Source organism: Hemitrygon akajei, chromosome 4 (assembly GCF_048418815.1).
Source record: "Hemitrygon akajei chromosome 4, sHemAka1.3, whole genome shotgun sequence".
Taxonomy (NCBI): Eukaryota; Metazoa; Chordata; class Chondrichthyes; order Myliobatiformes; family Dasyatidae; genus Hemitrygon; species Hemitrygon akajei.
Genome location: NC_133127.1, coordinates 190,688,470 through 190,716,359, shown reverse-complemented (window position 1 = coordinate 190,716,359; position 27,890 = coordinate 190,688,470). Strand labels below are relative to the sequence as shown.

Sequence of the window (27,890 nt, the reverse complement as noted above, 5' to 3'; positions counted from 1 at the left end):
TAGGTGATTTTATTTAATTTAGTGATGCAGTGCCCTTCCTGCCCTTCAAGCCATGCTGCCCCAGCAACCCTGATTAACCTTAAGCACGGGACAATTTACAATGACCAATTAACCTCTCCAGTACGTTGTTGACTGTAAGGGGAAACCAGAGCACCCAGGGAAAGCCCACACATTCCAGTGAGAGGACGTACAGACAATCTTTGCAGATGGCAGCAGAATTGAACTCCGAACTATGATGCCCCAAGCTGTATTAGGGTCACACTAACTGCTACACTACCTTAGCGGCCTACGTTACATGGTCTCTGAAGCATTCAATGTTATTAAGACTGATTTATCCCAGGCCTCAACTCCTCTTCTGTACTAGTTCATATAGCTTTCAATTTTCCACTGTTTCAAAAATTAAAATTCTCCTCTGTGAATATCTCCAGTGATTTAATCTCTATAGCCCTCCAGAATAGAGAATTCCAGAGACTCATCATCCTCTGCAAGAAAAAAAAGTCTTACGCACCTTAGTTTTAAGTAACAACCTCCTTATCTTGTACTCTTGCCCAAAAGAGACTAGAATCAGTCACAGAAAAGAACAGCACAGTAACAGGACCTTCAGCCCATCTAGTCCAAACTTCTCTTAAATATTGAAATTGACCCTCACATCCACCACTTCCACCGGCAGAACATTCCACATTCTCACCACCCTCTGAGTGAAGAGGTTCCCCCTCATTTTCCCCTTAAATCTCTCACCATTAACCCATAACTTCTAGTTCGAGTCTTATCCGACCTCAGTGAAAAAAGTCTGCTTGCATTTACCCTATTCAATCTTTCTTTATAACTCAGGTCCTCCAGACCCAGCAACATCCTTGTAAATTTTCTCTGTGCCCTTTCAACCTTATTTACATCTTTCTCATCTCCCACACATGGAGACACCTCAACATCTACTTCATCATGACCACTTTGGATGTTTCCACAATATCACCCCTTGTTCTTCGAAACTTCAAACATCAAAGAATACAGACCCATCTGCTTTTACCATGGGATCCAAGGGGACCTTGCTTTGTGGATCCAGAATTGGCTTGCCCATCAAAGACAAAGAGCGGTTGTAGACAGGTCATATTCTGCATGGAGGTTGGTCACCAGTGGAGTGCCTCAGGGATCTGTTCAGGGACCCTTACTCTTCGTGATTCTTATAAATGACCTAGATGAGAAAGTGGAAGGATGAGTTAGTAAGTTTGCCAATGACACAAAGGTTGGAAGTGTTGTGGATAGTGTGGAGGGCTATCAGAGGTTACAGCGGGACATCGATAGGATGCAAAACTGGGCTGAGAAGTGGCAGATGGAGTTCAACCCAGATAAGTGTGAGGTGATTCATTTTGGTAGGTCAACTATGATGGCAGACTATCGTATTAATGGTAAGACTCCTGGCAGTGTGGAGGATCAGAGGGATCTTGCGGTCCGAATCCATAGGACACTCAAAGCTGCTGCACAGGTTAACTGTGCGGATAAGAAGGCATACAGTGTATTGGCCTTCATCAACTGTGGAATTGAGTTCAAGAGCCAAGAGATAATGTTACAACTATACAGGATCCTCATCAGACCCCGCTTGAAGTACTGTGCTCATTTCTGGTCACGTCATTACAGGAAGGATGTGGAAACTATAGAAAGGGTGCAGAGGAGATTTACAAGGATGTTGCCTGGATTTGGGAGCATGTCTTATGAGAATAGGTTGAGTGAACTTGGCCTTTTCGCCTTGGAGTGTCGGAGGATGAGAGGTGACCTGATAGAGGTGTATAAGATGATGAGAGGCATTGATCGTGTGGAAAGTCAGAGGCTTTTTCCCAGGGCTGAAATGGCTAACATAAGAGGGCACAGTTTTAAGGTGCTTGGAAGTAGGTACAGAGGAGATGTTAAGGGTAAGTTTTTTTTTGTGTAGAGAGTGTTGAGTGCGTGGAATGGGCTACTGGTGATGGTGGTGGAGGTGGATATGATAGGGTCTTTCAAGAGGCTCCTGGACAGGTACATGGAGCTCAAAAAAATAGAGGGCTATGGGTAACCCTAGGTAATTTCTAAGGTAAGGACATGTTTGGCATAGCATTGTGGACCAAAGGGCCTGTATTGTGCTGTAGGTTTTCTATGTTTCTTTTTGCCTTTCCCGAACCAATATTGAATAGTCTAGATAGAGTGAATGTGACAAGGAAGATTCTAATAGTGAGGGAGTCTGGGACCAGAGAGCACATCCTCAAAAAAAACGCCATCCTTTGGAACAGAGATGAGGAGGAATTTATTTTGCCAGAAGGTGGTGAATCTGTGGAATGGCCAAAGAGGCAAGTCATTGGGTACATTTAAAAGAGGTTCAAAGGTTCTTGACTAGTAGGGTTATGGGGAGCGGGCAGGAGAATGGGGTCAAGAGAGATAATAAATCAGCCATGCTGAAAATGCAGAGTTGATGGGCCAAATGGCCTAATTCTGCTTCTTTGTCTTATAGTCTTTGCAGTTCTGACAAAATGTCATAATCCTGAATTTTTAACTGTTTCTGTTTTTACAGATGCTGTCTAGCCCTAGCCCAGCATCTTCAGTTTTTATTTCAAACTATTTCAAGATTCGTTATTGTTTAATGCCATTTCCCAGTGTAAAGGAAAACAAAATAATTGTTACTCCAGATCCAGTGCAGTGCAAAAAGAACCCAATAAGATAAAGAAAGAACATTGGAATATAAATCCATAAAGAGACACCTGGTACATAAGTGTTTGTACATAGGATGCCTAAGCCAAAGTAGATGCTGTGTCTATGCACACCACAATTTTTATTGCAAAATGTCAACCATTGTTTAAATTTTTTTTAGAATTCTCCCTAGTTTGTAAAAGAACACGTGGAGGTGTTTTTATTCGCGATGCTTCAGATTGAAGTATCTGCAGTAACTCGTGTCTCTAAACTGCTGACTTCCTAAAGCAGTTTATATTATGCTCCAGATTTCAGCAGGTGCAGTCTCTCGTGTCTCCATTTGCTAATTCGAGCGGATGCTGCGCTGCTCCATAATTGCCCTTCCCCAGAGGCTCGTGCACAGCCCTGATTCCTGTCAACTGCCACCACTCCAGCTCCTGCCCTGGACAATATTGTCCCCTGCTCTTGCCCACTCCAGTGTTGTTCTCCCCATAGCTAAACCTCTGCCACCCACCTCTATCCCACCACCTCTGTTATAATTGCCCCGGCTCTTGTCATACCCAATGACTGGTGCTCAACAACCCAAATTCATATCAATTGCCCCCTGCCATCATCAGTAATTGTCCATATGACAAACACTACGACTCCTCTCGCCTGTACTCACACTGCACCCCCCCAACCCCTCTTCCATCCTCAACCCCGGAGAGTCCCTCCCCGTAGAGGACCCGCCCGCTCGGGCACCTTCTCTGATTGGTCGCTCGCCGTCGCACGTCAACGGCCCACGGGGCGACCCCGCCCCCTCTACGGGCGGAGCCTTCCCCTCCCACGGACAGACCACGCCCACATCGGCCCCGCCCCCTCCAACACCTCCACGTGTTCAGCGGCTCGGGGCGAGCAGCGGCGGCGGCTCGAGCGGAGCGGAGCGCGGCGCAGGCGCGGGACGGTGCGGTGCGGTCACAGGGACGGAGCGGCGGACACCGTGAGCCTCCCCACCCCACCGGCGTAACACCCTCCCCTCCACCGATCGAGGCTTCAAACTCGCCCCATCCCTCCCGCAGGGGATTTAAAGTAACACTAGCAGTAGGTTTCCCTCACCCTAGCTCTCCCCACAGAGGGTGTCCTCTCTCTCACTCGTTAGATTACCGACTGGTGATTTAAATTCAGCTGAATTCCCTAGCAGAGAGTTTAACCACTCCGTTTCCCCGACAGAGGATTTAAACCCCGCCAGTTTAATCCCGCAGATTTCACAAACTTCACCAGCAGGGGGTCTAAACTATGTCAAGAGACCCAGCAGAGGGTTTAAATTCACCCAGCAGGTTTCCCTCACCTAGTAGGAGTGTACCTCCAACAAAGGCTTTAATCTGCTTTAAAGGGCAGTAAACCAGAGTTTACCTGCCTCAGTTCCTCCTGCAGAGAGAGAGAGAAAATCTCCAAGCAGGGTGTTAACTATCCTGGTTTAAACTTTGCCCTTGTTGGCAATTATGTCTTCCAAAAAGGGATTTAATTTCACCCAGTAGGGTTTAATTCTCCTTTCAGTAGATTACTTCCCTTGATTGGGGGGGGGGGTGTGTTTAGCCTCCCCAATTACCCCAGCAGATATATCAGCTCAAGGTTTTATTTAACTCTCCCATCATTACGGTTGTCCAAGCTCTTTCAACTGGGGTTTGCTCCTTCACACCCCTCCCACCCAGGGCACCTGGCACCAGGTAGTCCTCCAGCAGAGCTTTCACCCAGAAGAGGCCCTATTACCCTTAAGGCCCTCCCCACACTCCCCTTGTCCCGCAGCTGTTAGGCCAGCCTTGCAATGGACGACGTCCTGGTCTCGCTTGCGACAGTGGCTGGCACAGTGGTGGTGTGTCAGGCTCTGCGGCGCATGGCCAGGGCGATGCTGCAGCCCCGGCGCTCACCGCGCCAGCTGAGGCGGAGCGGGCAGAGTCAAGCCCCATTCTTGGAGCTGGCCGCCGAGTTCTTCTCCACCCTGCAGCTGTGCCTCTGCACCCATGAGCTGCGTCTGCTGGGGCTCTCAGGGGCGCTGCCCGGCTTAGTCCCAGCACTGGTGATCGTCTACCTCATCACCCTGGTCCACATCTCCACCTTTGGCAATGCCACCTGCAACCCAGTGAGTTCCCTGGAGCAGTACCTCTGCGGCCATTGCGGCAGTCTGCTGACCCTTTCTAAGGTGCTGGTTCAGCTGACAGCTGCCTTGGTTGCTCGCAGCCTCTCCCAGATGATCTGGGCCCTCCACATGTCTGACCTGCACCAGCATCACTCCCAACGCCAATGCAAGTGTACCTCGGCACTGAACACCAGCACATTAAACAGTGGGATGTTCGTGGAGTTTGCCTGTGCTTTCATCGTGAGAGCTGTCCTCTTCAGGCTACAGCACCACAGCGCTAGGTCCAAGATGCACCAGATTGCTGGAGTAGTAACTTTCCTGGTGTTTGCAGGTACAGTCCAACTCCTCCTCTGGAATAGAAATGTTAACTTGCAGGTTGAGTCGGTATTTTTTGTGTGATCACTTGAGTTGAGTATGATGCTCTCCTAAGGGGTTATACACTTCATGGAGAAGTCTTTAAAATGACTGTTTAATGTGGGGAAGATGATGCACAGACAGCTACCGCACTTTCCTTAATAGATCAGGGTCCGATGGCATGGAGTGCAAGGCGACCTTAATGGTGGTCTCAATGCTTCTTTATAACATTTACAAAATGATAGCAAAGTGTGGAAAATCTCATACAATTGGTGAAAGATTAATAATGCCTGTTGTATCAGAAGTGCTTACCACTGTCTCAAAATGGATACAGTCGGCCCTCCTTATCCGTGGGGGATTGGTTCCGAGACCCCCCGCGGATACCAAAAATTACTTTTAAAGTGTTTTATATGCATAGAAAGGTAAAATATGTACTATATACTAAGAAAAACATTTGACTAACTGACTCTAAATAATACCGGATGTACCTGTTCCGAGTTCAAATACAACTTAAAGAGAGACTCAGGAGCGGAACTCGTTCATAACCTGGGGACTGCCTGTACTTTTAAGTCATTTCTAGATTACTTATAATACCTAATACAACATAAATGCTATGTAAATAGTTGTTATACTGTACTGTTTAGGGAATAATGACAAGAAAAATTAGTCTATACATACTTAAATAATGGGTGCTGGAGAGAGAACTTCCAGGTTTTCCAGATCCGCGGTTGATTGAATCCGCGGATAAGGAGGGCCGACTGTACTAGTATTTTAAAGTCAATTCCTGTGAGTAATAACTCTAGCTTGTCATATTGACGAAATAATTGAAGACTTTGAGTATCAACTACGCACAGAGCTCCATAAAATCAGAATTTGGGATACACGAGGAAATCTGCAAATGCTGGAAATTCAAACAACACACACAAAATGCTGGTGGAACACAGCAGGCCATGCAGCATCTATAGGAAAAAGCACTGTCGACGTTTCGGGCTGAGACCCTTCGTCCTAATGAAGAGTCTCAGCCCGAAATGTCAACAGTGCTTCTTCCTATAGATGCTGCCTGGCCTGCTGCGTTCCACCAGAATTTGGGATACAACTGGTTGAGTCAACTGTGCGAGACAATGAGGCATTGCTAATGGCATATGGTACAGCTTATCAAAAATGGAAAATTTTATGAAGAGATTCTGTTTTGTAAGAAGTTAAATATCAACAGAGAATCAATCTACAATGAACTCAGAATGTATAATAAGGATGAAAGTATCCCAATTAGGAACATGATTTCTTATGCAACAGATGGAGACTGGGTATGACAGGTTGTCATTTTGGTTTAGTGGCATTTATGACAGAAGGAATTCCAAGTCTGTTTGCAATCCATTGTGTAATTCATCATCAACATCTCGCAGACAAAAACCTCAGCCAGTGACTTTTTTTCAAGCATGATTCTTGTAATATCTGCTATCAGCAAAATTAAAGCTCATCCATTAAATAGCAGAATATTTTGCCAGTTATGCCACGATAATGATGAAGAGTTTGAACATTTGCTTCTTCACACTGAAGTGCATTAGCTGTCAAAAGACTGCTGCTGCTTAAAATGTTTCTTTGATCTTTTTGACACTGGTTGAATTTTTTGCTCAGTCAACAAGAGCTTCGGAAACAAGATTTAACTTCTACGCGGAGATGTGGCATACCTAGCCGATCTACACATAGAAATGAATGTTCTAAATATGATACTGCAGGATAGGAATTTCAATTTAATCCAGGCAAAAAGTACAATGTTGAAAAATTGGAAATACATAAGGAAAACATTGGGAGAAGAATGTTCTCACAGTTTCCCTGCATGGAAAGTATGGCACACTCTTTCACAGATGGTGATTTGCAAGAGTACTGCTTATACTTGCAAGTCACTGAAGAAGGATTTTCAGAATTGATTCAAGGATCCAGACTGGGTAATTATGCAAGGTGGAAGGACAGGAAGAAAGCTTGCAAGAAGGGTATATTTATAGTGGAGGTTGATAGGTTCTTGATTGGTAAGGGCATCAATGGTTAGAGGGAGAAAGCAGGAGAATGGGGTTGAGAGGGATAATAAATCAGCCATGATTAAATGGTGGAGGAGACTAGAAGGGCTGAATGGCTTAATTCTACAACAAAAACAAAATTGCTGGAGGGACTGCGGATCAAGCAGCACCTACTGTGGGTAATGAATGGTTGATGTCTTAAGTGTCTTGACCTGAAGCATCAACTGTCCATATTCCTCCTCAGATTGTACTCAACCCAGTGAGTTTCTCCAGCAGTTTTATTTTGGTCTAGATTCCAGCATCTTGCAGTCTCTTGTATCTCATATCTGCTACTGGGAAAGGAGAGTCTGGTCTTCCTCTACCTATCTCCAATCACCACAGTACACCAAAACAATTATTTACTGTTTGTACACAGAATGTATTAGAAATGTTCAGAATTGTGACAGGTATTGAGATACAATGAAAAGCTTGTCTTGCACACTGTTCATACATAGCCGATCACTTGACCACAGTGTATTGAGGTAGAACAAGGGAAAAAAATAACAGAATGCAGAATAAAGTGTAACAGCTACAGAGAAAGTGCAGTGCAGGTTGACAAGTGCAAGATTATATTGAGGTAGATTGTGAGATCAAAAGTCCATCTTATTGTACAAAAGAGGTCTTCAAATGTACATCTTCCAGCAATTATTGTTCATGTCAACACGTACAAAAGCTGGATGAACTCAGCAGGTCGGGCAGCATCCGTTGAAATGAGCAACCAATCAATCGGTCTCGGCCCGAAATGTTGACTGCTCATTTCAACAGGTGCTGCCCGACCTGCTGAGTTCATCCAGCTTTTGCACGTGTTGATTTGACCTAGTGTACTTTGTGTTAATTATTGTTCGTGTCTAGTTACCCTCAAAGTTGAGGAAACAGTTAAGAATCGATCACACAGTGTGCTTGGAGTCATGTATAATCCAGAGCAGGCATGGATTAGAGTTGTTGTAATAATAATAGTGTAATTTATAAAGCACTTTTCATATAGATTATGTAGTTCAAAGTGCTTTACAATGGAATAAGGTGTGAACATGAAACTCAAAGATAAATAGATGTTTGTTAAAAGCAAGGTTAATTAACTAGGTTTTGAGTTGGTGTTTAAAAGTGTCAACTGAGTCTGTATCCCATATAGGTTTGGATATTGAATTCCACAGTTTAGGAGCATAGTCCAAAAAGCCTGACCTGCCAATTATCATTTGAGGGAGACTGTTTAAATTTAAGAGATGGGTGGAAGAAGACCTGAGAGGTCGAGCAGGATTATAAAATGAAAGTGATTCTTGATGTACTCTGGTCCCAGACTATTGAAAGCTTTAAACAATATAGCACCGGATACATGCATCCAACAATAAACTTCATTGAATCTGAAATCCCTTTTAATTTTGCTCAGACTCAGTTGAATTAACCCCCCCCCCCGTAGACTTGCCCCTTGTGATAAACGCTTCTGATGAAAGATCTCAGCCTGAAACTTTAACTGTTTATTCCCCTCCATAGATGCTGCCTGACTTGCTGAGTTCCTGCAGCATTTTGTGTGCGTGTGCTTGTCATATATTTCCTTATGACAGAGGTGTTCAGCACATCGAATTGGTGTGGGTTTTCACAACATTCCCAATAATCCATTCTCCCATTTATTTCTCTGTAAACTATTCTCTTAGAAGGGCATTAATGTACCCCAGTTGTCAAACTGATCACTTACACAGGTAACACACGCAAAATGTTGGTGGAACGCAGCAGGCCAGCCAGCATCTATAGGAAGAAGTACAGTCGACGTTTCAGGCCGAGACCCTTTGTCACGCGAAACGTCGACTGTTCTTCCTATAGATGCTGCCTGGCCTGCTGCGTTCCACCAGCATTTTGTGTGTGTGGCTTGAATTTCCAGCATCTGCAGATTTCCTCATGTTTGCGTTTTTAAACTACTACAGGTAATTGATAGTAGTTAGTTAACATTGTGACCTGTAAATCTTTGCAATATGAGGAAAAAAATGGGAGAAGTACAAAGTCCATACGGGCTGCACCCAATGTCAGGATTGAACCCAGGCTGCTGAAGCTGTATACTGCTCATGGATGTTCATTGGGGTAAAATTTGTCTCTGTAATTATACCATGTAAGTGACACCGGCCGGCCTTCCCAGACAAGACTGAGAATAAATGCACAGGTGTATGAGTGTAGGCTTTTAGAGGCCGAATAGCACACTGGTGACTTCTGTGCTGAGGCAAAGAATACCTACAAGGAATATACACGAGCATATTTGTTCACTGAACCACAGTATACAATAAACTGTAGGTTTAGGAGAATGTAGACCAAATGCAGGCCAATGGGACTACCTTAGATAAGCATTGGATCGACATGAAGCTGTTGGGATGAACGGCCTATTTCTGTGCTATGGCTCTATATATTAGGATCCTCAAGGAGTAAAGAGGATCATTGAAACAGAAAGGCCATTTAATTTAGATTGCGACTGATTGGCATCTCAATTCCATGTGGTTCCCTGATCTTCGATATCCATGTCTGTCTGACCAGATCAACATTAGAAGTATATAATTATCAACAAATTGGTGTTGGTGTTCTGAGAACTTTATATCCCTTTTCAGTTTCTAAAATGTCAGCTGTAAGAAAGGAGGAAGCCAATGTAGGTTAATCTTTGTCGCACAAGGGTTTGAGGACAAGAGTAGAGATGTCTTGGAGATCTCGTTGATCACCTGTTGAATATTGAGAAGACTAGATAGTGGATGTGGTGAAGATGTTTCCTATGGCAGGGGAATTTAGGAACGGGCATAGCCTCAGAATAGAAGGTCATCGCTAGTACAGAGATCAGGAGAAATTTCTTTAGCCAGAGGGTGGTGAATTTGACTGCTGTGGAGGTGAGTGATTGGGTACATTTAACGTGGAGGTTGGTAGGTTTATTAGTCAGAGCATCAAAGTTTACAGGGAAAGGCTAGAAACAGCTGGGAGTGAAAATGAAACTATGTCACTACTTCAAGTTAGGAACTCTGATGAAGAATTTGAAGGTATCGACAATCATCTTGAATGTTACCTTTGGGCCCCACCAGACACTCAGCTCTCACCTCTGGCTCCAAGTAGCTGTTTGCATGTAACAATGGTCATATCCTGGTACACCACTTTCACAGGAAGGCTAAACTGTCTGAGGGTAGCTGGCAGGTCTCGTACCTTGGTGAGATAAGGACATGCCTGTCCTCAAATGCAAAATGAGTTCTGGCGGTCTGGATGGATGAGATCTGCAGTGAGATCCAACTAGCAGGAAAGAGGTTTGGCAACACTCCATGGAGAGTGAAGAACATGATGAGACAAAGAAGAAATCATGGTCATCCACTGCAACAAAAGAAGACCCCAGATATGACATCTACTCGTACCACTGGATCTGGATTTGTGAGGTCGTGAGATTAGAATTGCCCTGGTGCAACAGTTTTTTACATTTTTAAAAACTCTCCCACTCAAGTCTCCTGTCATCGTCAAATATGATGGATAACCATTGGTTCTACTGGTGGTGTTCTAATTTGTATTCATTTAAATACATGATTTGTTACTCAGTTAAATGTTAGTTTGTCTTTTTTTTTTAATGCTTTTTAACTACTTCCTTGAAACTTCAGCTGATTGGAGCAGCCATCCTAGTGTGTCTCAATTAACTGGAATCCACTGTACAACTGGATTTATTTTCTTGAAAGCATTTACAGGAGGAAACAATACAATAAAGTTCATGTAAAACTATAAAACAAAGCCTGGCAACTATTGGCTTGAAGAAACTACAGTCTAATCAAAGGACAGGGGAAGCAGACAAATCAGTTGTCTTTGTTCCCCCCATTTTGTGAACTCTGAACTGAATCTTGCTCCAGGATAATCTAATCAGAGCAATTAAATCATCTGCTAAACCTGAGAGCATTCTCAGATAAATAGCTATTTATTATCTAAAGGGCTTGGACTCTGAACTGATTCTTGCTCTGGGACAATCTAATCAGAGCAATTGAATGTGGACACAAGGAACTGCTAAATCTGAGACCATTCTCAGATGAGTAGCTACTTATTATGTAAAATGTCAGAAGCAATCTGTAATCTTTTTAGATTCTGTCTGGGCTGCCTCATTTAACTGGTTTAGACCAGTAAGATTTGAAAGACACGAATACACAAGGCTGGGGTGAGCAGAACCATGAAACAGTGTTGGTTATACCCCTGTCCAAAAACCAGTAAGAAGGTGACCTTGAGCCAATTGGATGGAAATCCACCAGTTCAATTAATGAGGAACACTATAAGTCAGGAGCTCCAAATATGCAGGGGGCGATAGCTCTCCAGCAACCAGAGACCAACCATTGTGGATAAGGAGGACCCCACGGACACATGGAGATCAGGACCACAAGGAACACCTGTCCAGTGTAGACTCCTTTCCAGGGTAGTACCTTTTCTCTTCATTGACTGTTCAGGGAGAGTCAAGGATTCTAGAAGAGTGAACACGGCTAATTAGATTGTGAACCCATGTGCTTTTTAGTCAAAACAATAAAAGTTACTTGTCAATAAATACAGATTCTCTGTGCCTCACTGGTCATTATTACAAGGAATGATTCTTTAACACAATGTACAAAAGACAAATTGTGCAAATAATAAAAATGTAAATATACTGAGAATATGAGTTGTAGAGCTCTATAAAGAGGTGACCATTTAATGGAATTCGATTAAAGTGAATGTAAGCAAAGCATAGTTTGATTATAAACTCTATGTTTATAGGAGTTTCACAATTTATACACTTTGCAGTATTTATACAAAGTGCAGTGGGAATTCTACACAGTTACCTACCACATTAGTTTTTTGCAGCAATACATAGGGTTACCAACTAGAGAATGGGCAGTGTTGGATCTCCTGTTAGGGAATGAGATAGGTCAGGTGATGGAGATGTGTGTTGGGGAGCACTTCGGGTCCAGTGATCACAATGCCATTAGTTTCAATATAATTATGGAGAAGGATGGACTGGACCCGGGGTTGAGATTTTTGATTGGAGAAAGGCTAACTCTGAGGAGATGCGAAAGGATTTAGGAGGAGTGGATTGGGACAATTTGTTTTATGGGAAGGATGTAATAGAGAAATGGAGGCCATTTAAAGCTGAAATTTTGAGGGTACAGAATCTTTTATGTTCCTGTTAGGTTGAAAGGAAAGGTTAAAAGTTTGAGAGAGCCATGGTTTTCAAGGGATATTGGAAACTTGGTTTGGAAAAAGAGAGAGATCTACAATAAATATAGGCAGCTTGGAGTAAATGAGGTTCTCGAGGAACATAAAGAATGTAAAAAGAATCTTAAGAAAGAAATTAGAAAAGCTAAAAGAAGATACAAGGTTGCTTTGGCAAGTAAAGTGAAAATAAATCCAAAGGGTTTCTACAGTTATATTAATAGCAAAAGGATAGTGAGGGATAAAATTGGTCCCTTAGAAAATCAGAGAGGACAGTTATGTTGGAGCCAAGAGCGATGGGGGAGTCTTTGAACAATTTATTTTCTTCGGTATTCACTAAGGAGAAGGATATTGAACTGTGTAAGGTAAAGGAAACAAGTAGGGAAGTTATGGAAACCATGACGATTAAAGAGGAGGAAGTGCTGGCGCTTTTAAGGAATATAAAAGTGGATAAATCTCCGGATATTCCCTAGGACCTTGAGGGAAGTTAGTGTAGAAATAGCAGGGGCTCTGACAGAAATATTTCAAATGTCATTAGAAATGGGGATGGTGCCGGAGGATTGGCGTATTGCTCATGTGGTTCCATTGTTTAAAAAGGGTTCTAAGAGTAAACCTAGCAATTATAGGCCTGTCAGTTTGACATTAGTGGTGGGTAAATTAATGGAAGGTATTCTTAGAGATGGTATATATAATTAGCTGGATAGACAGGATCTGATTAGGAACAGTCAACATGGATTTGTGCATGGAAGGTCATGTTTAACAAATCTTATTGAATTTTTTGAAGAGGTTACTAGGAAAGTTGATGAGGGTAAAGCAGTGGATGTTGTCTATATGGACTTCAGTAAGGCCTTTGACAAGGTTCCACATGGAAGGTTAGTTAGGAAGGTTCAATCGTTAGGTGTTAATATTGAAGTAATAAAATGGATTCAACAGTGGCTGGATGGGAGATGCTAGAGAGTAATGGCGGATAACTGTCATGTTGGAGTCCGGTAACTAGTGGTGTGCCTCAGGGATCTGTACTGGGTTCAGTGTCGTTTATCATATACACTAATGATCTGGATGATGGGGTGGTAAATTGGATTAGTAAGTATGCAGATGATACGAAGATCGGTGGTGTTGTGGATAATGAAGTAGGTTTTCAAAGCTTGCAGAGAGATTTAGGCCAGTTAGAAGAGTGGGCTGAACAATGGCAGATGGAGTTTAATGCTGATAAGTGTGAGGTGCTACATTTTGGTAGGAATAATCCAAATAGGACATACATGGTAAATGGTAGGGCATCGAAGAATGCAGTAGAACAGAGTGATCTAGGAATAATGGTGCATAGTTCCCTGAAGGTGGAATCTCATGGGGATAGGGTGGTGAAGAAAGCTTTTGGTATGCTGGCCTTTATAAATCAGAGCATTGAGTATAGGCGTTGGGATGAAATGTTAAAATTGTACAAGGCATTGGTGAGGCCAAATTTGGAGTATTGTGTACAGTTCTGGTCACTGAATTATAGGAAAGATGTCAACAAAATAGAGAGAGTACAGAAGAGATTTACTAGAATGTTACCTGGGTTTCAGCACCTACGTTACAGGGAAAGGTTGAACAAGTTAGGTCTTTATTCTTTGGAGCGTAGAAGGTTGAGGGGGGAATTGATAGAGGTATTTAAAATTATGAGGGTTGACGTTGATAGGCTTTTTCCATTGAGAGTAGGGGAGATTCAAACAAGAGGACATGAGTTCAGAGTTAGGGGACAAAAGTTTAGGGGTTACACGAGGGGGAATTTCTTTATTCAGAGAGTGGTAGACGTGTGGAACGAGCTTCCAGTAGAAGTGGTAGAAGCGGGTTTGGTATTGTAATTTAAAGTAAAATTGGATAGGTATATGGCAGGAAAGGAATGGAAGCTTATGGGCTGAGTGCAGGTAGGTGGGACTAGGTGAGAGTATGCATTCGGCACGGACTAGAAGGGCCGCGATGGCCTGTTTCTATACTGTAATTGTTATATAGTTATATGGTTATTAATACACAAACCATGCCTTTTAGAAACAGGAGTAGCCCACTCAGCCTTTCTTACCTGCTGACATATAAAAAGCCTGGTTGTCACTTCAGCACTATGCATCTGGCCAACCCCAGTGACCTTTCACCTTATTTATATCAATAACTTTTGTAATATAGGCCTGTTCAAGTCCTTTGCTCTTCTGAGGCTTGGTGGCAACATGCAGTCTTGCCTCCTGATCCAGAAGGTTGTGGGTTTCAGTCCCATTGCAGAGATTTGAACACAAGACACTTGCTGTGCAACACTACTCTCTAATTGGTACCATGCATCTATTTTGGAGAAATCTGTCTGGTCAAAGCTGATTAATAAAAAGAAACAAATTGTACTGCTGTGATTGCACGTTTGTTGAGCATTAATTCATATTTGGGGCAGTATGGTCGTGTAGCAGTTAGTGTAATGTTATTACAGTACCAGTGACTCAGGTTTGATTCCCACTGCTGTCTGTTAAGCGTTTGTATGTTCTCCTTGTGATTGTGTGGGTTTCCTCTGGGTGCTTCAGCTTCCTCCCACATTCCAGAGACACATAGCGTAATTGGTCACATGGTGTGTTTGGGTGGTGTGAGCTTGTTGGGCCAGAAGGACTTGTTACTGTGCTGCATCTCTAAATACAATAAAATGTCCTTCATTGGAGGAATAAGGCTTTGTACTTTGTGGATTGAAAATACAAAAACAGAAAATAGGAGCAGGAATTGGCTGTTTGGCCCTTAATACCAGTTCTTCCGTTCGATCTGAATGGTTAGCGTGACACTATTACAGCATCAATGACTTGGGTTCGATTCCCGCCTGTGTCTGTAAGGAGTTTGGGCATTCTCCCTGTGACCGCGTGGGTTTTCTCTCACTGTCCAAAGATGATAATTGATTATGTGGGTGTAATTGAATGGTGTGTTTGTGTCAGGCCAGAAGGCCTGTTACTATGTTAAATCTCTAAGTAACAAAAATGATCATGGCTGATTGACAACATTTACTCTCTCTCATACTCGTTGATACCTTCTTCATTATCCATTTCCCTATTTAAGTACGTAGAAAAATCTTCAGAGGCATGAAGGATATGTAAGAAATGAAATTTATTTGCAACATATATTTCATTTCTAACATCCTTCATCCCTTTTTCTGTTTTCAAACTAGTCTGGGGAATACTTTGCACCCACTTAGTTTGAGAGAAGGATTTTGCATTTTAATAGACTTTGCAAGCTAGGACTCTGTTACCATTTGAAGATGTAAAATTTTCATAAGGAAGGTAGGAGTTTTTGCATGCACGTAACGTACACAAGCAGTCACCAGTATCCACAGGGACTCCCAGAATAGTCTTCTCTGTCGCTGCTAGGTTCAATAGAGTGTAATGAAGTAAATTCCACATAGGATTGGAGCACTGCAGGCCCTCTGGAATAAACGTGGGTGCCCACAGAGTCAGCGAAGATTGTTAATTTTTACTTACTCCCATCACCTGGGGTCAGTTTTTCAAGTTGTTCCCTAGCTGTACCCATCTTCTTGGTGTTGAAGATCCTTCCTCGCCCAAGGATGAGGTCTTTGGAGCTCCTGTTGGTGGTTCTGTAGCTCTGGGTCTCCTCCTATCACAGCTGGCCTTGCGGCTGTCCATGGCGGAGTTAATGTTTACACTTGATCCCAGTCAATGTGTTCTCTCCATCATGGGTTTATCCAATATCCCCTTAAATGCATAGTTGAAATGGTCTTAAGTCTTTTTATGAAGGCAAGTTCCACACTCTCCTGTATTCTTTTATCTTACCACTCTAGTTTGCCCATTGTGAATGAAGCCACTGCATAGCAGTGATGACAAGGTAGATGGAGTTTTTCAGATAAATCAGATGTCTGATTGTGTGCAGTATAATTAGAACTTTAAATTTAGGTTTCTGTTTTTGGTTGGGTTTGCCCTTTGTATTGGTTTTTATAGACAGAGACACAGATGCAGCATGGAAAGCAGTCTTTCAGTCCGTCACATCAACCATCCATTTGTAGAAATCCTACTTAAGTTCTGTTTTACTCTTCCCACAGATTCATACTTCCATCTAGATTCCATAGTTTGCCTAGGGGTAATTTATAGCAGGCAACTAATCTATCAGACTACGTCTGTGAGATAAGGGAAGAAGCCAAGCACCCAGAATAAACCCACACGGTCACAGGGAGAACGTGCAGACTCTATACTGACTGATCGTAAGACAGGGACAGAATGACAAATAAGAGAAAATCTGCAGAAGCTGGAAATCTGAGCGCACACACAAAATGTAGGAGGAACTCAGCAGGCCAGGGAGCATCTAAGAAAAGAGTGTAGTTGGTGTTTTGGGCCGAAACGTCAACTGTACTCTTTTCATAGGAACAGAATGGGGTCATTCCAACATGGCTGATTTATTATCCTTCTCAATCCCATTCTCCAGCCTTCTCCACGTAACTTTGACATCCTGACTACTCAATCTATCAACCTCCACTTTAAATATATCCATTGACTTGACTTCACAGCAGTATGTGGCAATGAATTTCATGGATTCACCATCCTCTGGCTGAAGAAGTTCCTCCTCATCTCTGTTCTAAATAGACGTCCTTATATTCTGAGGCTGTACCCTCTGGTTCTGGACTCTCTCACTACAGGAAACATCCTCTCCACATCCACTCTATCTAGGCATTTCAATACTCAGTAGGTTTCAATGAGATTCCCTCATCCCCCATTATTCTAAATTCCAGTGAGTATAGGCCCCAGAACCATCAAACATTCCTTGTACATTAACCCTTTCATTGCTGAAATAATTTTCATGACCCTCTCCAATACCATTACATCTTTTCTTAGATAATGGGCCCAAAACTGCTCACAATACTCCCAGTATGGTTTGATAAATACCTCATAAACCCTCAGATCAGGATTGAACCTCAGCCTCCAGCTCTGAGGCAGTGGCTATATTAACTATACCACTGTTGCCCCAACTAATTAAATCAGCATTTTGGTACAACTGAGTATGAATCAAAATCAGTAAGGATGACAATTGCTGCCTGATTCACATCTTTCTTTAGTGATTTCTACAATATAGTTTAAATTTCCTTTCGTATAACTACAAACATCCTTTGTTTGTTACCACCTACCCCCATTCCCGCCTGCACCTTTACCCTGCCAGCATTTCTCGCCACTACTCTTCACACACAAATAGATTGGTCAGCTTGTCAAGCCAAGCAAAATGAACAACAAGGGTAATTTGTATTTCACCACTGTTGAAATTTATTGCCAGCACCAGGTTTTATTAGTGAAAAGAAATTGTATATTTTCACATCGGCATCTGACGATGCTCTCCTGGCATTTTTTAAGTTAAGCAATAAAAAAAAAATCTCCTAATTGATGGAAATGAGGGGCAGACAAAAAGGTGATTCAGGCTGTCTTTTTCAAGCTGGAAGAATAATTATTCCAACTGTCCCTACTTCTCAGCTCTTATCTCATCACTCAGTACTGTGTATGGCACAGTAATATAGCAGTTAGTGTAATGCGTTATATTGCCAGCAATCGTGGTTCAATTCTGTTGCAGTCTGTAATATGTTCTCCCCGTGATCGTGTAAGTTTCCTCTAGGTGCTCCAGTTTCCTCTTGCTTTCCAAACACTGGGCCACAATGCAGCATAGCTTTATAGTGCCACACTAGCTTTATAGCAATCAGAAGATCAGGTCTCACTACTGCAATCAGGAAGAAGGTACAGAAGCCTCAGGACTCGCCACCAGGTTCAGGAACATTTATTACCCCTCAACTATCAGGCTCTTGAACTATAGGGAATAACTTTATTTGCCCCATCACTGTACAATTCCCACAACCTATCGACTCACTTTCAAGGACTGTTCATCTCATGTTCTTGATATTTATTGCTTATTTATTTATCGTTGTTATTTCATTTTTTTCTTTTCTACTTGCACAGTTTGTTGTCTTTTGCACACTAGTTGTCTGCCTTATTGGGTGCGGTATTTCATTGATTCAATCACGGTTATTGGATTTACTGTGAATACCTGTAATCTTATTTTCGGAAGGTTACCACATAAAAGGGTCACCCACCCTCTGTCCACCAGCACCACCACTGTTTTTCTCTGTCTCCACTATGGCCCACAGCCTTGTGGGCAACCTCAGGAGAGATGAAAGCAATGGGAGTAAACCCAGACAGAAAATCCGGAGTGGAGCCCTAAGGTAGCTGGACATCACTGAACATCCTTCCAGCAGCTCCTGCAGACAATCTGTTGCCAAACTTATTTCTTTGCTTTCCTTTGGAGTACATTGGTGAGGCCGAGAGGGGAATCTTGATGACTAGGCATCACAAGAACTCCAGGCTTGCCCTGGAGTGGACACTGCAGTGCTGCTTATTTTTCCATTGTCCTTCAAGACATATTACATCACCTTATTAAAGGCGTTGCTAATTTTTACCATTTCTGAGAAATAATCAATCAGCGACATTAATTCTTTCTACAGATACTGCTTGATCTACGTCTTTTTTTTCATTCTAGACCTAGATCCATTTATAGAAAAGATTACATATTAGCTTTATTTGTCATATGTACATCAAAACCTCCAGTGAAAGGTCATTTGAGTCAATAATCGGAGGTTGTATTGGGGGACCTATCCCGTTCTACTTTGGAATATGAGAGGAAACCGGAGCACCTGGTAAAACCCATTCAGTCACAGCATGATAGACAGTGGTGGGAATTGAACCCTGATCTTCTGATCGTTGGCACTGTAAAGCCTTGCGTTAACTGCTACACTATCTTGTGGCCTGTGGTAAAAAGGGATAAAGACTTGCTTATGTGTAAGTGATAGGAGCAGAGAAGTTGTGTGGAGTTGTTAATCAGATCATTCTGAACTGGGTTAAGTAGTAACCCTGACAGGCACAGTACGTTCTGGTATGAATGATTTATGTGAGTAGATGCCCAATGCTAATAATCGGTTCCTTGTTTACACAGGCTGAGTTGTCAGTGAGACTTGTTTTCCAAGTTACCAGTTAACTAGAAGTGAGCAGTTTAATGATTATGTGTAACCGACAGGGTTTGAGAAATGGTTCACTTGCTGCCAATGAATCTTATCTAGGAGTATGAACATAGAACATAGACCAGTACAGCCACTGTTCCCTCTAAGCTAAAATGCTCCTGCAAATGTAGCCTTTGATACCATGTCGCTGGAATTTTGTTTTTTCTAATGTTAATATAAAATACTGTACAGTTTTCAGGCCGTATAGCTATTTCCTGTTCAGAGCAAGGGTTGGTCAGCACAGCTGTAAAAGAAGAAAAAAATTGGAGGGCACATTGAGTACAACACACTGCAGGCCAACCAAAGATATCGTGCCAACCTATAGTAACCTACTCCATAATCAATCTAATCCTTCCTCCATTTTTCTTACATCTGTGTGCCAATCCAACAGCCTTTGAAGTTTCCCCGATATTAATATCTACCACCAACCATGACAGTGCATTTCAGGCACATACCACTCTCTGTGGGGGGGGGGGGGGGGGATGACGACTTTTAACATGACCCTCAAACTTTCCTTTATTCACTTTAAACAGATGGTGAGGGCTTTGGAATTTGGATAAGATAAACTTATTCAAGCCAAAAAATTTACGAAATTGAAACCATCTTCGCAATTTATGTTTAACTATAGGATTAGTTATTTGTTTATTCAATTAGATAAAGAAAAAGGAAATGGAAATCCTAAAATTGAAAACAATGAAAAGTCTTGTACAGATTTTCATTCCAAATTTACCCATTGTGGGCAAGCTGCTATAGTCGATTCTTGTGTCCAAAATATTAAATAGCGTATATTAACTGCCCAATAGTAAAATCTCAGGTTTGACAAAGCCAAACCACCCTCCTTCTTAGGCTTCTGTAAATATTTTTTGCTTAGTCTAGGATTTTTATTCTGCCACAGATAGGAAGATATTTTGGAGTCAATAATATCAAAAAAAGATTTAGGAATAAAAATTGGTAATGCTTGAAATAAATATAAGAATTTGGGTAATACCATCATCTTAATAGCATTCATTTGACCAACCAATGACAAAGATAATGGAGACCACCTGGTAACAAATTGCTTAATTTGGTCAATTAAAGGTAAAAAGTTAACTTTAAATATATCTTTATGTTTTTTTGGTAATTTTAATACCCAAATAAGTAAATAATCTGTGACAACTTTAAATGGTAAATGTTTATAAATTGGAACTTGCACATTTAATGGAAATAATTCGCTCTTACTAAAATTCAATATGTAACCAGAAAAGTTACTAAACTGAGCAAGCAAGGACGGAATAGTAGGAATAGATCTCTCAGGGTCGGATATGTATAGTAACAAATCATCAGCTTATAATGATAACTTATATGTCCCTTCCCCACGAATAATACCCAAAATATTAGGTGATTCACAAATGGCTATAGCTAAAGGTTCCAAAACAATGTCAAATAGTAAAGGACTTAAAGGACAACCTTGCCTTGTACCATGGAATAACTGAAAAAAAGGAGATCTTTGATTATTGGTAAAGACCAAAGCCAAAGGTTTATAGTATATTTAATCCATGATATAAATTTCGAACTAAAATTAAAATGTTGCAACGTATTAAATAAATATGGCCATTCAACTCTATCAAATGCTTTTTCAGTATCTAAGGAAATGACACATTCTGGTATTTTGGGTGAAGGAATATAAATAATATTAATTAATTTTCTAATGTTAAAAGATGAGTAGTGGTTTTTAATAAATCCAGTCTGATCTTCAGAAAAATTATTCAGTGCATTTCAGGCACATACCACTCTCTGTGGGGGGAGGGGGGGCACGACTTTTAACATGACCCTCAAACTTTCCTTTATTCACTTTAAACAGATGGTGAAGGCTTTGGAATTCTACACCAAGGAAAAGTTATGGAAGTTTCCCTTGAGCTCGGGTTTTCTTGAGGTTTTTGCAGCTGCTTGAATAACCACATAGTGGTCACTTTATTAGGTATCTCATGTACCTAATATAGTGGCCACTGAGTGTATGCTCATGGTCTTCTGCTGCTGTAGCCCACCTGCTTCAAGGTTCGACATATTGTGTATTCAGAAAGGCTCTTCTGCACAACACTGTTGTAATGTGTGGTTATTTGAGATATTGTTGCCCTCCTGTCACTTAACCCTGTCTAACCATTCTCCTCTGACCTCTCTCACTAAAATGTCATTTTCACCCACAGAACTGCCACTAATGGGATGTTTTTGTTTCTCACACTTTTGTGTGTGAAAATCCCAGAAGATCAGCAATTTCTAAGATATTCTGGCATCAACAATCATTCCATGGTCAAAGTCACTTAGATTACATTTCTTCCCCATTCTGATGTTTGATCTGAACTGTTAAACCTTCCTTCTAATTATTACCTGTTACCCAATGCAAGAACACACAGTACTACGGAGAATAAAGCAACAGCTTTTTTATTTAGTAGCTCGCTACCAGAGAGAGAGCCCTCCTAAGGCACACATGGGCCTGTATGAGGAATGCTCTATGAAGGCATAGAGGTACAGAGTTTATTTTGTACCATTTTTTGTCATGTACACAGGAAACAATTTTTTAGCTATCCCCATCGTCACATGCCCAGCAACAGTGGTATTTCGAGAGAAAGATCACTTGATTACCTTATAAGGTAGTCGACCTCAGACTGCTAGGACAATGTACACAAAGATAATTTCTCACCTTTTAAAAAAAAATCTTTTTATTAATTTTTAAACAAACATAAATGAAACATGAATACAGAGAGTTTGAGAGTACATAGTTAATAGTTTAAATAAACATTCAAATAGATGATAATCAATATATAATAACCTCCCAAACTCATGGTAATTACAAACAAAAGATGTAAAAAAAACCAAAAAAAAGAGAAAAAGAAAAAAAAACTAACCAACATGGGCCATTGCATTATGTCAAATATATACAGTAGTGCCAATAACTCCGTACCTCCATCCAAATAATTAAGGATAATAAAAGTGAGGTTTAGGAAAAGACAATTTAACTCATATGAAAATGTTGAATAAATGGTCTCCAAGTTTCTTCAAATTTAACTGAAGGATCAAAGACAACACTTCTAATATTTTCTAAGCTCAAACAAGAGATAGTTTGAGAAAACCACTGAAATATAGTTGGAGGATTAATTTCTTTCCAATTCAATAGAATAGATCTTCTAGCCATTAATGTAACAAATGCAATCATCTGTCGGGCTGAGGGGGAATAAATGACTATTATCCGCCATTGGTAAACCAAAAATTGTAGTAATAGGATGCGGTTGGAAATTGATATTCAGAACTGTTGAAATAATACGAAAATATCTTTCCAGTAATTTTGCAAACAAGGGCAAGACCAAAACATGTGGGTCAATGAAGCAACTTCAGAATGACATCTGTCACAGGTTGGATTAACATAAGAATAAAATCAAGCAAGTTTATCCTTAGACATATGAGCTCTATGTACAACCTTAAATTGTATTAGGGCATGTTTAGCACAAACAGAAGAAAAATTGCCTAATTGTAAAATTTTCTCCCACTGCTCAGTGGGTATAAGACAATGAAGTTCTTTTTCCCATTCCTTCTTAATTTTTTCTGATACTTCTGGCTGTATTTTCATGATCAAATTATAAATGATGGCTACTAAACCCTTCTGACAAGGATTCAGAGCTAAAAAAATTTCCGTAATGTCTGATGGACATAATTTCGGAAAAAACTGTTTAACTCATTATTCAAAAAAATTCTAACTTGCAAAATCTAAAAAAATGAGTTTTAGGTGAATTATATTTATTAGATAGCTGTTCAAAGGACATAAAACTAATATCTAAAAGATCACGAGAACATGTTATACCTTTCGTTTTCCATGAAACAAACAGTTGATCCATAAAAGAGGGCTGAAAAAGAAAGATATTATAGGGCTTGATAAGATAAACTTATTCAAACCAAAAAATTTACGAAATTGAAACCATATTCGCAATTTATGTTTAACTATAGGATTAGTTATTTGTTTATTCAATTAGATAAAGAAAAAGGAAGTGAAAATCCTAAAATTGAAAACAATGAAAAGTCTTGTACAGATTTCCATTCCAAATTTACCCATTGTGGGCAAGCTGCTATAGTCGATTCTTGTGTCCAAAATATTAAATAGCGTATATTAACTGCCCAATAGTAAAATCTCAGGTTTGACAAAGCCAAACCACCCTCCTTCTTAGGCTTCTGTAAATATTTTTTGCTTAGTCTAGGATTTTTATTCTGCCACAGATAGGAAGATATTTTGGAGTCAATAATATCAAAAAAAGATTTAGGAATAAAAATTGGTAATGCTTGAAATAAATATAAGAATTTGGGTAATACCGTCATCTTAATAGCATTAATTTGACCAACCAATGACAAAGATAATGGAGACCACCTGGTAACAAATTGCTTAATTTGGTCAATTAAAGGTAAAAAATTAACTTTAAATATATCTTTATGTTTTTTTGGTAATTTTAATACCCAAATAAGTAAATAATCTGTGACAACTTTAAATGGTAAATGTTTATAAATTGGAACTTGCACATTTAATGGAAATAATTCGCTCTTACTAAAATTCAATATGTAACCAGAAAAGTTACTAAATTGAGCAAGCAAGGGCGGAATAGTAGGAATAAATCTCTCAGGGTCGGATATGTATAGTAACAAATCATCAGCTTATAATGATAACTTATATGTCCCTTCCCCACGAGTAATACCCAAAATATTAGGTGATTCACGAATGGCTATAGCTAAAGGTTCCAAAACAATGTCAAATAGTAAAGGACTTAAAGGACAACCTTGCCTTGTACCACGGAATAACTGAAAAAAAGGAGATCTTTGATTATTGGTAAAGACCAAAGCCAAAGGTTTATAGTATATTTAATCCATGATATAAATTTCGAACTAAAATTAAAATGTTGCAACGTATTAAATAAATATGGCCATTCAACTCTATCAAATGCTTTTTCAGTATCTAAGGAAATGACACATTCTGGTATTTTGGGTGAAGGAATATAAATAATATTAATTAATTTTCTAATGTTAAAAGATGAGTAGTGGTTTTTAATAAATCCAGTCTGATCTTCAGAAAAATTATTCAGTGCATTTCAGGCACATACCACTCTCTGTGGGGGGAGGGGGGGCACGACTTTTAACATGACCCTCAAACTTTCCTTTATTCACTTTAAACAGATGGTGAAGGCTTTGGAATTCTACACCAAGGAAAAGTTATGGAAGTTTCCCTTGAGCTCGGGTTTTCTTGAGGTTTTTGCAGCTGCTTGAATAACCACATAGTGGTCACTTTATTAGGTATCTCATGTACCTAATATAGTGGCCACTGAGTGTATGCTCATGGTCTTCTGCTGCTGTAGCCCACCTGCTTCAAGGTTCGACATATTGTGTATTCAGAAAGGCTCTTCTGCACAACACTGTTGTAACGTGTGGTTATTTGAGATATTGTTGCCCTCCTGTCTCTTAAACCTGTCTAACCATTCTCCTCTGACCTCTCTCACTAAAATGGCATTTTCACCCACAGAACTGCCACTAATGGGATGTTTTTGTTTCTCGCACTTTTGTGTGTGAAAATCCCAGAAGATCAGCAATTTCTAAGATACTCTGGCATCAACAATCATTCCATGGTCAAAGTCACTTAGATTACATTTCTTCCCCATTCTGATGTTTGATCTGAACTGTTAAACCTTCCTTCTAATTATTACCTGTTACCCAATGCAAGAACACACAGTACTACGGAGAATAAAGCAACAGCTTTTTTATTTAGTAGCTCGCTACCAGAGAGAGAGCCCTTCTAAGGCACACATGGGCCTGTACGAGGAATGCTCTATGAAGGCATAGAGGTACAGAGTTTTTTTTGTACCATTTTTTGTCATGTACACAGGAAACAATTTTTTAGCTATCCCCATCGTCACATGCCCAGCAACAGTGGTATTTCGAGAGAAAGATCACTTGATTACCTTATAAAGTAGTCGACCTCAGACTGCTAGGACAATGTACACAAAGATAATTTCTCACCTTTTAAAAAAAAATCTTTTTATTAATTTTTAAACAAACATAAATGAAACATGAATACAGAGAGTTTGAGAGTACATAGTTAATAGTTTAAATAAACATTCAAATAGATGATAATCAATATATAATAACCTCCCAAACTCATGGTAATTACAAACAAAAGATGTAAAAAAAACCAAAAAAAAGAGAAAAAGAAAAAAAAACTAACCAACATGGGCCATTGCATTATGTCAAATATATACAGTAGTGCCAATAACTCCGTACCTCCATCCAAATAATTAAGGATAATAAAAGTGAGGTTTAGGAAAAGACAATTTAACTCATATGAAAATGTTGAATAAATGGTCTCCAAGTTTCTTCAAATTTAACTGAAGGATCAAAGACAACACTTCTAATATTTTCTAAGCTCAAACAAGAGATAGTTTGAGAAAACCACTGAAATATAGTTGGAGGATTAATTTCTTTCCAATTCAATAGAATAGATCTTCTAGCCATTAATGTAACAAATGCAATCATCTGTCGGGCTGAGGGGGAATAAATGACTATTATCCGCCATTGGTAAACCAAAAATTGTAGTAATAGGATGCGGTTGGAAATTGATATTCAGAACTGTTGAAATAATACGAAAATATCTTTCCAGTAATTTTGCAAACAAGGGCAAGACCAAAACATGTGGGTCAATGAAGCAACTTCAGAATGACATCTGTCACAGGTTGGATTAACATAAGAATAAAATCAAGCAAGTTTATCCTTAGACATATGAGCTCTATGTACAACCTTAAATTGTATTAGGGCATGTTTAGCACAAACAGAAGAAAAATTGCCTAATTGTAAAATTTTCTCCCACTGCTCAGTGGGTATAAGACAATGAAGTTCTTTTTCCCATTCCTTCTTAATTTTTTCTGATACTTCTGGCTGTATTTTCATGATCAAATTATAAATGATGGCTACTAAACCCTTCTGACAAGGATTCAGAGCTAAAAAAATTTCCGTAATGTCTGATGGACATAATTTCGGAAAAAACTGTTTAACTCATTATTCAAAAAAATTCTAACTTGCAAAATCTAAAAAAATGAGTTTTAGGTGAATTATATTTATTAGATAGCTGTTCAAAGGACATAAAACTAATATCTAAAAGATCACGAGAACATGTTATACCTTTCGTTTTCCATGAAACAAACAGTTGATCCATAAAAGAGGGCTGAAAAAGAAAGATATTATAGGGCTTGATAAGATAAACTTATTCAAGCCAAAAAATTTACGAAATTGAAACCATATTCGCAATTTATGTTTAACTATAGGATTAGTTATTTGTTTATTCAATTAGATAAAGAAAAAGGAAGTGAAAATCCTAAAATTGAAAACAATGAAAAGTCTTGTACAGATTTCCATTCCAAATTTACCCATTGTGGGCAAGCTGCTATAGTCGATTCTTGTGTCCAAAATATTAAATAGCGTATATTAACTGCCCAATAGTAAAATCTCAGGTTTGACAAAGCCAAACCACCCTCCTTCTTAGGCTTCTGTAAATATTTTTTGCTTAGTCTAGGATTTTTATTCTGCCACAGATAGGAAGATATTTTGGAGTCAATAATATCAAAAAAAGATTTAGGAATAAAAATTGGTAATGCTTGAAATAAATATAAGAATTTGGGTAATACCGTCATCTTAATAGCATTAATTTGACCAACCAATGACAAAGATAATGGAGACCACCTGGTAACAAATTGCTTAATTTGGTCAATTAAAGGTAAAAAATTAACTTTAAATATATCTTTATGTTTTTTTGGTAATTTTAATACCCAAATAAGTAAATAATCTGTGACAACTTTAAATGGTAAATGTTTATAAATTGGAACTTGCACATTTAATGGAAATAATTCGCTCTTACTAAAATTCAATATGTAACCAGAAAAGTTACTAAATTGAGCAAGCAAGGGCGGAATAGTAGGAATAAATCTCTCAGGGTCGGATATGTATAGTAACAAATCATCAGCTTATAATGATAACTTATATGTCCCTTCCCCACGAGTAATACCCAAAATATTAGGTGATTCACGAATGGCTATAGCTAAAGGTTCCAAAACAATGTCAAATAGTAAAGGACTTAAAGGACAACCTTGCCTTGTACCACGGAATAACTGAAAAAAAGGAGATCTTTGATTATTGGTAAAGACCAAAGCCAAAGGTTTATAGTATATTTAATCCATGATATAAATTTCGAACTAAAATTAAAATGTTGCAACGTATTAAATAAATATGGCCATTCAACTCTATCAAATGCTTTTTCAGTATCTAAGGAAATGACACATTCTGGTATTTTGGGTGAAGGAATATAAATAATATTAATTAATTTTCTAATGTTAAAAGATGAGTAGTGGTTTTTAATAAATCCAGTCTGATCTTCAGAAATAATTTGAGGTAATATATTTTCTAATCTAGTGGCCAAAATTTTACTAAAAATCTTAAAATCCGTATTCAGCAAGGATATAGGCCG

The 27,890-nt window shown here is 39.7% G+C and overlaps 1 protein-coding gene across 1 annotated transcript in view; it reads left to right on the top strand.

Moving 5' to 3' along the window:
• Window positions 1–3,533: 3,533 nt before the first annotated feature.
• Window positions 3,534–27,890, top strand: part of aqp11 (aquaporin 11) — a 40,554-nt gene continuing 16,197 nt past the window's right edge. The window contains exon 1 of the mRNA XM_073044257.1: window positions 3,534–5,099. Within this exon, the coding sequence (XP_072900358.1) occupies window positions 4,457–5,099 (643 nt within the window). The 5' untranslated portion in view covers window positions 3,534–4,456. The remainder of the gene's footprint in view (window positions 5,100–27,890) is intronic.